The sequence below is a fragment of the Anser brachyrhynchus genome (genome assembly GCF_964034855.1).
Source record: "Anser brachyrhynchus genome assembly, chromosome: 9".
In the NCBI taxonomy this organism is placed as follows: domain Eukaryota; kingdom Metazoa; phylum Chordata; class Aves; order Anseriformes; family Anatidae; genus Anser; species Anser brachyrhynchus.
Window position 1 is genome coordinate 16524331 of NC_137703.1, and position 15049 is coordinate 16539379.

General features: G+C 49.5%; 1 protein-coding gene across 1 annotated transcript in view; it reads right to left on the reverse strand.

Moving 5' to 3' along the window:
* LOC308199595 (uncharacterized protein) overlaps positions 1–15049 on the reverse strand; it is a 149345-nt gene that overhangs the window by 82987 nt on the left and 51309 nt on the right. Inside the window, exon 5 of the mRNA XM_080603968.1 lies at positions 10292–10395. Coding sequence (XP_080460094.1) covers positions 10292–10395 — 104 coding nt within the window. The remainder of the gene's footprint in view (positions 1–10291; positions 10396–15049) is intronic.

Sequence of the window (15049 nt, forward strand, 5' to 3'; positions counted from 1 at the left end):
ATTACAAAGCAAGCCATGTTTCTTCTCCTCTGCGCTGCATTCATCTCTGCCCTGCCCGGACCCTTGCAACAGCCAAGCAGTAACAGCCTCAGCTCCTCTATATCCACAGGGCTCCTACAAAAGCCTGGGAGTGAGGAGGAAAAAGAAGGAGCTTAGGTCTGAGACCTGAATTTTGAATAGGCAGAGAAACTCTTCCATGTGCTAGTTTGTGGCCCAGGCATAAAACCAGAGGAGCAAGAATAATGCTAATCCAAAGCCCTCCCTGGCCCTGTCATCTCCTTTTGCCTTGATACAGCTGTACCGATCAAAGAGCCTAAGAAAGAGCAAATGAGCAGAGCACCCGAGGCCAGGCATGGGGGGACAGACCCCCGGGAGGTGCAGGGCAGCTGAGGAGGAGCATTCAGGGCAGCGCAGACACTCCACGGCTGCCAGCTGGCATGCTCAGACCAGGTCTGGGGACACGGCACTGCTGGGGACCTTCCAGTCTCTCTTCCCTCTGTTAGCGCCAAGATCTGCCGAGCGAAGTCCACATAAGCTGGGTCTGGGACTCCTGAACTCCCTTCAGCAGGTAGCATTAGTCAGATACAACTTTAAGCCATTGCAAGCAGCAGTCCCGTCTCCTTTCACAGGCTGGGGCACAACTGAGCCCCGGGCTTGAGAGAGATCCCAAGACCAGACAGACAGAATAACAACGATAACACAACACCGCTGCATAGCAGCCAGCAGCAGAGGGACCAGGAGCACCTGAGGCTGCTGCTCTGTGGTGCGAAGCGACCTAAAGCCTCCCCTCTCCCTTCGATGCTCCTTCCAACGAAAGCTGGCTCAGTTAGGGCAGGTAGAGCTTTAGCACGGCTTTAAACGGGGCCGTGGGCTCTAACTCCACTTCAGGACCGAGGATTAGCTGTACTACGGGATGGACATTCCCCTGGGGAACAGGGGGAGGAAGGTGAGGGAAAAGGGTAGGGAGTCAGGTTCAAGCCATGAAAATCATCTATAGCGGATCTTAAAAACAGGCTACAAGGAAGTGTGACATCCAATTTCTTGGGAAGGGGAGGCAGAACGGTAATTAAATTTTCTGATCTTGTTAGCCAATTTCTCCAATCACTGCCCCTGAACTGGAGAATGGGAAGGGAGAGGGGAGATGCTTGCGTCAGCGACGCTTGTGAGGGAAATTAGGTTTTCACGGATTATTGGGTTAGTTCCACTTCTCCCACTTTTTAATTTATTTGTCTGTATGTGCTGCCGAGCTGAAAGGCCGAGAATTCCCCCCCCACACTTTTTTTTTTTTTTAATTAAAATCTGTAATTTTGGAAGATGAAAACTTTAGAAGTGGGGGGGGGCAAAGACTGCAACAATGCAACCATGTCAGCCAAAATCTGCTTCTCACCTAAACTTCTCTGTTAATCCCTCTACAAAACAAGAGCCTAATAAGATTTCTCATTTGAACTCCAAATACCCTTTGGACACTTTTACAGAGAAAAAAAAATCAATTAACTTTGTTCTTATGCATTAAAAAAAAACACACACACAAAAAAAAAAACCACAGAATTTACTTGCTTACTGCTACTTGCAGTTTCTGCGATTTTTCCTTAATACCACAAAAGAAATTGAAGAATTGCTGCCTGTGTAACCCTCTGTCTCCATTATTTCTCAAAAGACAGTAACACTGCCCCTCTTTCCAATTTCTTTTGAAATGGAAAGAGAAGACTAAAATGTGCATATCGGCAGCGTTCAAGTAAATTATCTGTATGATTACTTCAGACTGCCTGGTGAGTGGTTTCCTAGGAACAATGCCAAGGGGCTATTTTGTTTAAGCTTTCTCATTTTTTGGATAAGAGAGAAACCTGAGCATAGTTCACATGTTGCCTGGACTTCCCCTTTCATGGAAACTTTAGGAAGGACGTGTGGCTTCGTGGATCGTCATTAGCTGGAGGTGGCATGCATAGGCTTCTGGGAAGCCACCAGAGAGCTGGAAACAATAGCTTACAGAAAACAAAAGGCAGCATGGCTGCTGAATAAAAAAGCAGGGGAGGGCAGGTCACCCCATTTGGCTTAGCATAAGTAACCAAGAGCTATGTCTCAGCAGCAAGGGGTTGTGATCAGGGGACTGCACGAGCATCTCGGACACGAGGACAGTGGTACCGATGACCACGCTCCCTGACCTGCCCGTCACGCAGACGGATGCTCTCCCATACATACCGATACATCATCCACCCGCCGGGGACTAAGTCTGGTCCTGAATATCTTTCTTAACGACCTGCTCCGGCCTGATGCAGGAATCTCTGCCACTAGCACAGCCACCCGGGTCAGCTAGATGGGGTTTATTTGGCTGCAATCTGCAAAGTTATGGAGGCTCACACAGGAAGACCCCAGACCTGCCACTGAGGGTCCCGAGCTGGGTGCAGCACCCAGGAGGTACCTGTTCTTTGGCTATACTCACGCTCCTGCAGCTCTTATCCTCCTTCTAGACCCAAGAAACATCACCTGTGTCCGGGGCCACAGAACTTGTTAAGGATGAACCCACATGGGAACAACGCGGGGAACAGACAGACACTGGCAGAGTTCAGCTTGGCAGGAGCTTTGCAATCATTCAACATTACTGCTCACTTCTCTTAGCCAGTTTTTGATCTATAGCTAACAGTAACTTACTATTCATTCTCACCTTGCCACCATAAATCTCCCTCTGGGGAGGGACCTCACCAAAGACATTTGGAAAGCAGAGCTGGGTTATTTCTTTCCCCTTCACCCACTCGTTCAAAGAGCACTGCACATCAGGCCCATCCATCACATGGCCCATGCAGGATGCCAGCACTCTTCGCACACTTGCTGCTTTCTGGGCATATCGCTTCCATACCTGTGACCTTGTATAGGAAGGTGTCATCACGAGTCCTCAGCTGGGACAACGAGACCAAGCCAAGACCATGAAGCCTTCTAACCTGTAAGTACAAAAGCCCAGATTCATCCTGCCCGAGTTCAGCTACACACACAGCAAGTCTGGTCCATTTTTGTTCGTGCTCTCCCTCACCACAATGCCAGAGACCCTGCCAGCATCCCTCCAGGACACAGGACTGCTCCTGGGACATACCAGGTCACAGCGCAGCGTGAAGCAAGGTCCAGCCAGCATTGCCTCTGACCAGGGAGTGACAGAGAAAAGCGTTTGGGCCATAATGCTGAAATATATGGAAATTGGGCCCGTGTAAAGCCAAGGCTTCATGCAAATCTCAGATCCAGTGCAGGCTCCCTCCCTTCTGGCAAATGGAGGTGGCCCACCTCCGTGCAGTGGCAGAGTTCTCTACTTGTAGAGGTGACCAAAGGTCATTTCGTGAAAAATCTTTACACAACGCAAAACACACAAGAAAAAAAAATCACCCCGCTCTTCCTTCCCAATCAGGGCGAGCACGCTGGCTGGATCCCTGATTAAGATCCTCATCATGGAAGAGCTCTGGGCTGACCCGCCCTCATCAGGCTTTGTAGTTTGGAAAAGCTAATTCTGATGGCAGTGAAGAGGAGGGGAATTTACTCTGATCTGCGATGACCCAGACTTCACAGCCATTCAAAAGGAACAGCAACAGCCATTAAAAACTTCACTTTATACACTGAAGAGGCTCATAAAGAGAGGGTGAATTCACAGAGCATTGGCTCAGAAAACCTATTCCCTGGGTGTCCTGCAGACTGCTATTGTCTGAAATATGGAATAAAAGCGAGGTTCATATTTTACTTCAGACTTATTTCACTCTTCCCTTTTTTTCTCTGTGGACTGACTAAAGAGGAAGTGATTTATAAGGGGAAAACAAGGGGAAGCAGTTCTAATTAATTGGCCATAACCATTACAGCTGTACTGGCATCCAGCAAAACATAGGGCAACAGTTCTTAGACAGAGATGCAGTATCACTGAGTTTCCCTAATAAAAATGAACATTTTGCCCTCAGTGCTGGTAGAGAAGTAGTCACAAGCACATCGACTTCCATGCGTTATCCACACATGTATCCTTCTTCCCTAAAGAAAGGCCTGAGCTATCTGTCCTGATTTGAGCTGGAATATTTTAGCTCATACGATGCTTTCAATATAGTTTGACTGGAGAAAAGGTCCTACAGATGAACTGCATGAAAAAATCATAGGAAAGCACTGCTACTAGTTCCAACAGCTTCTTAAGAAGCTGAATGCACATGTACCAAAATATATCAGGGACTCTGGCACAGGAGAACCTTCCTCACTCCCTCTGCTACTGCACGGCTAGCCAGTGCTGCGAGCCATAGGGCTCCCTGCCCTGTGCCAGAGATTTGGGCTTTCAGCCCCAGAGCCTTGTACCTGGCCCCAGTTCCCAAGACGAGGGGCACAGTCAGCCTCCCTTCCTCTCCCAGTCACGTCCTTTAGGAGGCTGCTAGCACCTGAGCCATCCTTTTACCCCCAGAGGCACAGGCAGGGATTCACCCCAAGTCAGCATGAGCAGGGAACTGAAGGGGGGCCCTTCCAGGCTGAATCTCTGCTTGCAGATTGTCCAGTCCCTCTCCAGAAAGGGCTGGTATTTCATTTTCACATCAGCTGAAGTTCAGGATGAAGGGAGCGGGTCCAGCTTAAGAAATCTCAGTTCCGAGCCCAGGAGTGAGAAGCTTGAGCCGACAGGCTCAGGCCCCTTGCTTCACCAGGCCTGCAGTCTCCCAGCTGGGAGGAGAATACGGGGCTCCTGGTGTACTGCAGAGCCAGAGAAAAAGGAGAGGCTCTTTCGTGTCCAGAAATAAATGTTTGTTCTGCTTTCAGCAATATTATAGCCAAGAGAATGGGCCTCTGGGGAACAATAGATCACACACTGCAGGTGTCTAGTTTTAAGGGGGGGGGGGGGGGGGGGGTGTAACTCTCCAGTTTTCCTAACTCTGTGTGCCAGAAATTCTCCAACTGAAGTTCATCTTGACCTCAGAGGGCTGGCCTGCTCTATGGGAGGAAACAGAAAGCCTGGGCATAATCGGAACAAGCTCATAATTAAAAGCGCTTTAGCCTTTATGAGTTCCCAGATCACATAGCTGTAGTGAGAGAAGTTGTTTTCATTTTACCTCATTATGTATGGAGCAGTGCAATGGTAATGAACAGCCTGGTATTTACCAGAGCCTGTCACTTGCAGAAAGAGGGCAGCCAACACCAGAGCAGACGCAAATACAGTATGCTGCACCCTGGTGTAGCTGCTGGCACTAGCTTACCTCCCGGTGAGTCTCTGCAGGGGATTTTTATGAGTAGTAGGTGTGGGGAGCAACTAACCAGGACAGTCTTTAAAACTGGAGTCAAGTAAGAGGGGAGGAAAAAAAAGTGCAACACGAAAATAAGAATGGGCTTTCCCAGCTACCCCACTGAAACATCCTGTCCCAAGACCCTTAAAGGTGGTCGCAGAAGAAAGCCAGGCTCTGGGCAGCAAGCTTACAGGAGCAGACAGTGTAGCAGTGTACTGACAGAGATAAGTTTCAGGTTCTGCAACAAGTAAAATAATACACTAATATTTGCCCAGCACTTAGCCAGTGCTCAGCACTATTATTATGTTCCATATGAGATTAGCACAAACAGACTGCTTTGTGGACTCACTACTTACTGACTTCCCCAGGCAGATATTCCTCTACGTGCTTTGAAAAAGGTCTCAGGACATGAACTTGCATTTAGCAGGCAGCACTAGCCGCTCTGCAAGGCCCCTAATTTCTTCTTCACCTGGGATCCCAGCAAGCCACGGCCCTTCACAGGGAGCCTCCCTGATCATCTGCTCAATCTGGGGCCGTGACAGCCTTGGGGCTTTGTGTTTCAACCTCCCAGCACAGCCTGACATCTTCACGACGCGGTGAACCCCTCCTACAGCTCACCAACCCCACTTTCAGCCAAGAGACCCTGGCAGGTCAGCGAGTGCCAGGGGTTACCTCCAGCTATGGGGAAGGGAAAGCAACTTCTGTGCCCTCTTGGCAGTTTCTGCCACACTTTCTGGAAAAGCATTAGCCACACAGAAGAAATGAGGCCCCTGTACCTGACTGGTGGCACGGGACGTTCCTGGGGGCAGGCAGGTGCAGCAGGCTCCGTGGGGAAGAGAGGAGCTCCCTCCGGAGGGAAGAGCCCCAGAAAACTGCCGAGCACCCCGGCACAACAGCCAGAGCCTACCTCACACCACCTTCAGAAAGGAGATTTCAAAACAGCTGAGGAAAACAAAGATTCATTGTTACCCTCCAGTGAGAGCCCATGGCAGCCTGTGCCCTGCGCACAGCTCATCAGGAACAACTGCTGAGACACCGGCCTGGCACACGGGGTGGGGGACGAGGGGTGCTCGGGGCAGACACCTGAGGAGCTGCTTGGGGGAGCAGCAGGGTTGTGCTCTGTGCTGGCTTTATGAAAATGGGGATTTATTTCAGAGTCCACAGGAGGCCAAGAGCAGCACAAAATAGGCTGAAGGGCGAGTACTCCTCTCCCGCCTCCATCGTCCTGGTAGGCCGAAGCCAGGCTGTGCTGCGAGCTCAGGAGCAACAATCTGAAGCAAAGTAGCTGGCCTGTTACCAAACCCAAGTACCCAAGTCATACATCAAGTCCTTTCTAAAGCTATTTAGAGGGAAGAGGCCCGAAGAGAAGTCAAACCACTAAGTTTGGCTGCTCCCAGTCCTGCAGCAGGATGGGGCCACAGCTGCTCCTGGGAGGGAGAGTCCCACCAGCTGCTCACCCCCCACCAGGGTGGCTGGAGGCAGAGGCGATGTCCACCTAAGGACGTGAGGCCAAAGCTGGCACGGCCTCCAGAGGGCCAGCGCTGGAGGCAGCGCGGCAGGGAGGAGGCAGCGCGGCAGGCGCTGATGGCTGTGCCGCGCTCCCATGTTTGTGCAGCTGGCTCCAGCACACCGCGAAACCGCCGCTACGGGGCAAGGCAGGACATTTTCACGTGGGATATTCATTCCTCATCTGTCTAGCTTCAAGCAGGGGTTTCAAATGCTTGAGTGTACACTTGAGACAGCACCTGGGGAGGCCTCATCCCATACGTGGGGGAGGGAAGACAAATTCTGCCAAGATCTAACTCTGGCTCCTCGTAAAGAACAATGCAATCAAGTCACATTGTGATAACTGCTAGTAAAGGAGGAGGAGTGAGCTATAGCCGGCAGCAGAGCCAAGTGCAGTAAAATTGTACTATCCCAGGCTATGAGCAGGCTTTGAACCCTCAACCTGCAGTAGGCTGAGGTGACCTTTAACCAGAAAGTTCACTCTGAGTAGAGGCTGAGCTCCCACTGTGCCAGCTCATCACAACCTGAATTTCAAGCAAAACTCAAACCCAGTGCACAGGTCCCTTGCACAAAGAGAAGAAAGAGTTGGGATCAAGAGTTAGGCAACAGGAATGCAGACCCGTGTCTTGCATCCCACCCACATCTGGTGTTCAGCACGCAGGTCCCAGCACACACAGCCTAGCCATGCAAAGGTCCTTGAACACCCCTACTCTGGCACAGGGAAGCCCCCATCCTCTCTTTCCAAAGGAAGCAGTTTTGGAGAGGACATGAAGATGTCTCTTAGATCTCCAGGAGCAAGTTGGGGGCAGCTACAGGTGCCCATGGCTCATGCAATATCAGCAAAAGGAAAGTGAGCCCAAGCTCAAGAAGCACTAGGACAGGCAGTGCACGGGGACACCGGGGCAGCACCCAGGTGCCAAAGAGCTGATCCATTTCTGTACAAGCTCAGACCCAGCCCTGTAACCCCATCAACCACCCGCGTGCCTCCACACAGACCCAGAGACACACACAGCCGTTCAGCCTCTGTTCCTTGGGCTGTTCTCTGCTCCTGGAGCTTCTATAAAGCGCCAAATAAAAGACCTCCAGGACCTTGCACTGAAAGGCTTCATCCTCCACACTTCATCATTAGCCCTTAGTGACTGCCCCTCCTGATTGAGCTGACCAGAGGACCCTGAGAGAGTTGCACAGTCAAATCTCACCAACATCACTTACCTTTGAAAAGGGTTTGGGCATTTAATCAGATGTCTGACCCCCTTCCCCTCCCCCCCCCCCCCCCTTTTCAAGCGTTTTCTGAAATTCCTGGAGGCTTTCACTTCAGGTGAAAGGTAATCCTTCACCTCCCCCAGCCCCGCCATGGCCCTGAACAGCCCTCTGTATGGGATTTCATAGGTAGCGAGCAGGGGACTGGGTTGCTCAGTCTGATGCATGCACATAAGTTTCTAAAGCAGCATCTCAAGAACTGCTTGTATCAACTCAACTGTGGTAATCAAAATACACAATCCATAGGGCAAAACCAAGGAGAAATGCACCTAACTTGCAAGAGCTAGGCAGCCAGCGAGCGTGAACAACAGACCCGTGAAGCAGCTTTGTCTGTGGAATTGAATACTACAGGCAACAGAGATTAGATACTCAAAACATCAGTCCCAGAACCAGCTTAATCCAAACCTGTAAGCAGCAAAGAGGATCCCACCCTGTGCTCAATTTTCTGTCACACGCAGGAACATCAGTGCTGATAATATCTGCTAATAGTGTTATCCTCCAGACTATTGCTGCTCTTTATCAAACTCCTCTGTATGTGGACATTGAGATGGGGCTTCTCTTGCAGTGTTGATACAAAGGGGACTCCAGGGATTAGGGTAACCCATGAAAAGCAGAATTACAAAACTCGTCCTGGAACAGACAAGTAGAAGTTAACAGCTGGAACTCAGCACAGAATTTATAAACCAAAGAGGCAGGACTGGGGAGGACAGGCATGAGCAACAAGAGGAAAGAGTCCCAGTGGTAATACACATCTCCCCCATCCAACTCTACAATTCACAGAACACTGGTTCATGTTGTAATCCTTTTTTTCCAGTAAAAAACATTTGTAAGCTGACATCAATTAGACAGCAGAGCAGTACCCCCAATAAGGTGGTTTAGAGCATGCTCGATAGATCTGTTTTATGGAAAAAAAAAGTAACATACTGTAGGAAAGTTCACTCCTGGGGAAACTCCATGCATTGCAGTGATCCCACCAAGATAAGGCCAGAATTTGTGGACCCTGTCCATCCATAAAGTGAACATTTTTCACTTGTGAAAAGAAAAGTCCTGATTCTGCAAGGTGTCCTTGGGGCCCTATTATCTTTGATTAATAAGGAATGATGCAAACACTTAGTTAAATCTGATTAGATCAATAGTACACCATGAATCACTTCTATAGGTTTCCTATAATATTTATATATACTGCAGTTATCAGCAACATTCTACCGTGAAATTGTCTGCTTTGAAATTTATTCGAAAAAGTACCTTCTATACTCTATTAAAAAGGGAAACTCACTTTTTTATTCTCTTAGAGCTGAGCTTATTTGGCAAAATCTTGCAGAACAGCATGTGGTTTTGCAAAATACACTGAACTGGAATACCACCTCAATCCCCGCTCCACTCCAGCTTCCCAGCCACGTGCACGGTGAAAAAGTGTTTCTGCTGTCTGCAGCTTAGTGTTGATGGGACAGAAGCAGAAAGCAGGAGGGCAATAGAGATAAGCAGGGGTCAGGAAGCAAGCACACTTGCACACTGGTTCTGTGATGACAAAAAAAAAAATACCATAGTGAAGATTTGCATTGGTTTCAGGAACTCCTCCTGCAGTAAATCAAGGCAGAGAATTTACAGCAAATTAATGAAACTAATTTTCTGACTGGAATCATCATGTGTGAATTATCATGTCTTTACTCATTAAATAAATTATCTGTGTCTTCCAAGACATTAAGAACGCATCATAAATTACAGCCCTTCATAAATAATTTGTTTCTGCCTGGGTTTAAATATAGAGGGAGAATAAAGAAAGCAAGAGGAAAAAAAGAATACAAGAGATAAGGAAAGCAAAGAGGCAAAAAAAAAAAAAGCACAAAGAGAAGGGAAAAGGGTGAAGTGGAGAATGCGCAGAGGAAGAGGGAAAAAAGAACAGTAAAAACAGAGACATACGATACGACCAGCTCAGAATAGAAGGAAATGAGGAAGGCAAAAGGAAGTGAGAGGATGAAAGAGGAGAGAGAATACAAGTAGCACTGTGTAATCTTTCAGGTCCATGTTAATTGCAGCTTGGTGAATGCGGCAGGAAATGAACCACACTATCCAAAGTCTCTCCTGACTTTTATAAATGATTTCATTTCAGTTGAGCTTGTACCATGTCAATGAGTACAAACAGTCTGTCCAACAGGTATCTGAAAAGCGATGCCAACAAAGGAAGCACACTTTGTCATGGAGCAGTGACAGTATTTGCTGAAAGGGGCCCTGAAATTTGTAAATGACAACAGAAAGGTAACAGCAAGAGCTAAGGGTCAGGGTGACACAGCTCCCCCACTGCTTACCTGTCAAACACGGGCAAACCAACGCTGCTCAGACTTCTGCTGGGCAATCCCTGCGGCAGACTGGCCTGCAGACTGCGCCAGAGCAGGCTGGGAGCAGAGTGCACCTGCAAAGAGAACCAAAATTTCTGGTTGGGGGAGAGGAAGAGAAAGTACATCGTCTTCTTATGATCCCCTCCCTGCTCTGTCTCTGATCCAGTACAGCTCAAGCACACATCGAGGAGACACGGAGTATCTGCCTTAGTGAAGCCTCCTCGGGGGAAGGAGACGATGCCCCTGTGCAGACCATGCTCCATCACCCAGCAGGGCTTCTGACCAGGTACCATCCGGGATACAGAACTCAGCACCCAACAACTCAGTGCTAACATACTGCTAGGGAAGCACAAGTACAATCCTTGACACTTCCTGGAAAGCCTGTTGCTCTGGGCAGAGGCTGCAGAATTACCAGCCAAACTACTGTCCAGGGCGGCTGGAGCAGGTCATTTCTCAGCCAGACCACTGCCAGCCTCTGGAAGATGGGTTCCCACCTCAGTTCCACTGCCAACAGGACTGACATGGACTCATCAGTCGAGTCCCAGGGTTTCTGTACAGTGCAAGAAATGAACCAGATTCTGTGAGGAAGAGGGGATTTTGAGCCTGTTTGCGTGTAGATGGTGAGATCTGCTCCACTTGGAGAGCCTTCCCACTGAACAAGACCCTTGCCCTGGAAATCATTAGCTCTGAAGAGAAGTGGTTTAGGGTAAGGGAGCTTTCTCACTGAGAAGTGCTGAGCTAGATAGAGTTTAGCAGCCGTTATGGTGATGAAGAGCAAGTCTCTTGGCCTTTCCCACGACACAGGACAGCCACATGACATTTTACTGGCAGGTGTGAGCTCACTTGGAGATGGCCAAAAGTCACGCAGTCAAACAAGAATGGTGCCAAGCCCAAGCCAAGTATTTTACCTTCCAGTGAAACTCCTTAGCTCAGCACCACAGAAGTGCAGCCGCGTGATTTCTTTCTGGTCAGCTCAGAGCACAGGCACGCATCTGCCTTCCAAATCTTCTCCAGCTATTCCCCTTCCGAAGTCTCTCAAGCCACTAGTGGTTTACACCCTTGCTTGAAAACCTCGAGTTTCTCATCCTCACTGTTCCCTCCACCCCGGGATCCGGCTGTGTCAGCAGCTACGGCAGGGCTCAGGCACGGCAGCATCGCAGCAGCTGGCCCACCTGTAGCCTCCCAGCTCACCAAAGGGTTTTGCTAAGGGAAGCTGGAGGACGGCCAGTTCTAGAAGCTTTTAGAGAATGAACGTAATGGCAGCTGTTTCCTATCTGGAAGCAGAAGGGCTCTGATCTCAGCCTGTGCGAGTCAGTAGTCAGGATGAAAGGAATGTTTTCCCCGTTCTTTCAAGTCAAAACCCTACCTCGGGTACAACGAGCAGTAGATGTAAGCCCTGAAATTCTGCTCAGCCATGATCAAAACCGCTGCTTAACAGGCAACAACAAATATGAAGCCACAGCAGGGTAGGTCCCAGAAAACATAACATCAGCCCAAGTAAACATCGCTCACAGTATGAGAAAACCACGACTAGGTCATGGTATGCATGCCCTTATCAACGGACTTGGGTTTAATGCATGTATCTGAAGGTTTTTCCATTGAGAGACCACCAGCTGTATTTGAGGCTGGCTTCGAGCCAGAACAGCGTGTCCCTGCCCACCCACCGGCCCGTGCACGAGGCTCGTGCAGCTCTTCTGGCGCTCACGAGCTGCCTGCTGACCCAGGGTGCTCCTGCACCGGCCCTGAGCTCCGTGCATCACGTACAGCACGCTCCCTCAGCCCAGAACACCTCGGCACTGCTCTTCCCACTCCTCAGATTTACCCAGTTCGAGGCCGCGAATTGTTTCCCCAGCTAATTTCGTCATTAGCACAACAGCCTGCCAAGGTTCAAACAGCAGCAGCAGGGGCTGGTGCCAGGTTCACTGCCTCAAGTCCCTGCTCAGAGACCCTGGATGCTAAAATCGAGCCATTTGGGCGTACAACAAGTTCCTGGATTCTGAGCAACGTGTCCAGCAATCAGGGTGCAGGAAAGGAGGTAAAGAAGAAAAACAGAAACATCCTCTAGCAGGAAAAAGGAGAGAACTCCGCTTCAACTCTTCTTGGGGAAGGGTTTATCTGGGAAGTGACTTCCACCAGCTTCCCTCAGCCCCGCTGCTGCCAAATCCCTGGCTTCCACCAAGCCTGCTTGCGCTGCCAAGCAGGGGACACTCCGCAAGCTGAAGCTCCCTGCAGCACCCATCTCCCCCCAGTCTCGGTGGCCTCCAGCCAGCCTTTCCCAGCCAAATAGTAAGGGTACAGCGCCATGGAGGCTCTTCTCAGAAAAGCAAGGCTCTCCTTTCTCTTTTCAGAACATCCGCGCCCAAGACTGCCACGACTGGTCACTGCAGGCGTGGTTACATCACTCAGGCTTTTCACACCTCTTAGAAATGGCACAATTCCCTCCCGCTTCCGACTTGACTGCTTCTAAAAGAAATTACCCCAGATACCATGCAAGCTGCAACATAACCTGAGCCTGCCCTTTGCTCCTTTCCATTCAGCTGTCTCTCCTGACCCCACAGAGCACCGCCACTCCAGTGCTCCCCAGAGGGACTGCTCTTCCTGTAGGTCTCCAGCCCAAGCTCTCATAACCTCCTTCCCCACGCTGCCCTGATGATCCTGCTATCTATTAGCCCTCAAGGGAGGTAACATTTTACGGACTCCAACAGCTCAGGATGGAGGCCAGTGCTGACTGGTAACAGAAAAGCCTTTCCCAGAACGGTCTGCAGCTGATTTTAGAGGGGGTCAAAGCAGCCAGCCCCAATCCCTACACCTCCATACAGCCAGCATCATCCCTGGGAAGATTTACCTCCCATTTCCATGGGTAAAGGGTCACTCGGTTCTGCTTTCTGCATATATACATATCTATATATCATGGTATATATACATACCTAAACTGCCCAAGGACTCTGCAGAAGCCATTTTTTTCTCCAGAATCAGCTCAGGCGGTTTTGCTACCCAGTTCAAAAAGGGGATTTCTATCAGTTCCTGAAGTAACAAGTGAGTCCAGCCAAGTGTGAAGCAGGTCACTCCTCTCCTTCACAGCTTTTCACGCCATGTGTTTTGTGTCAAGACCGTGACAAGAGCTGGCCTCAGGGGAGGCTGGAGGAGCCAGCTGTAGCAGCCTTTGTTTGCATGCAGCCTCACTGCGCACGCCTCTGCGCAGTCCCCAGGTCCCTTCCCTGAGTCTCAAGCCAACACACATCTGCCCCACAGCAGGCGCACAGTTCCTTCCTTGCGATCCACGAGGATGGAGAGCCAGAGATTTATGTACTCCACAATTTTATGTGCTCTCAAGAAAGCTGTGGAGGGAAAACTTCGCCACTCACAAAAGCCTCCATCTGTGAGTTTATTTATCCATGCTGGGAAGGCTGTTTATTCTGTTTCTGGGTGGAAACTACACTGGGATCATGGCTTAATTGTATTGTTTGTTGAATTAATTGCTCTGTTTGATCAGTCTTTCTCCCATAATGCTTGGGAATGAGACATTTTTACTGAACTGTGGGAATGGAGAAGGCTGAAGCTTGTTTCTCCTTGGAAAATGAACACAGACCGGTATGCAGTTAGCAAAAAGGGCTATGGTGGAGACAGTACATGAGCTGCCCAATGCAAATATTATTGCAAAGAATGTATTCAGTGAAGTTAGGCATCCTGGGGAAAGCGTATGGGCCAAAGGCAGAGAAGCATATGCATAAGTAGCATACTGATCTGGCCTTTTGCTTCTTTTTCCAGCTGACAACTGCATTTTAAAAAACTCCTCTGGGCTCTATTTGTGGCTGTGATCGTTAACCTGGCAGTCAAACATGACTGGGGTCTCTCCCCTGTTGCACCTGGACAGGCCTGTGACTGGTCACACAGCAGAGCAACAGTCCTGCCCATGCACCCTTTCGTCTGCCTTCCCACATGTTCCAAAGGTCAATGCCCACGTGATGACCCCAAATCAGAGCGAGAAAAAATGAAATAAAAAACACCACAAGGCAATCCAAGGGGAGCAACACAGATGTACAAATTTTGCCAGTTCACCCTTTCCCACAGCAGGGAGAGGGTGTTTGCCGCTGCTGCAGCAGGGTGAGCAGAGGAACAACCTGGCCAAAGAGCCCAAAGATGATCCTGCAAGGTCATGCAGCCAACACTCCTGGGATCAGTGTGGCCAAGGGGATCTGCTGTCAAGGCTTGCTCTTTTACCAGCCAGTGGCCTGTGCATGGCCTGTACCCTCCTCTTCAGTGAATTTTCTGGGTGACCTGATGAGTCATGGAACACAAGACAGAAGAGCTCAGAATTATTTTCATATTGGAGCCCTGTCCCCCTTGGTTTCATCCCCAGCTTTTTTTATTCTCTTTTCCTTTTTACATTTTGCCAGCCAATATCCAGCTCAAATGAACTCCTGCTCATTTTGCACTCCTTTTTTCCACTTTCACAATCACAACGCTCAGCCTTTTAGGTTTCGTTCCTGCCTCTCCCACTTCCCACACACACTTCCTTCTGCCCGGTGGCCTTTGAATACAACACAATAACTAGTGGCCACGTCTGACATGGCATTTCCCACACACACACTTTTTCATTTCTCTTCTTCCTCTCTGCAAAATGAAACACGCATTAAGATTCCAAACACACTGGGGTCACTGCTCTTCCTTGAACTCTTACCCAGGCAGGACATCTCTCCACGAGATATAACTGTCTGTAGAGCATGG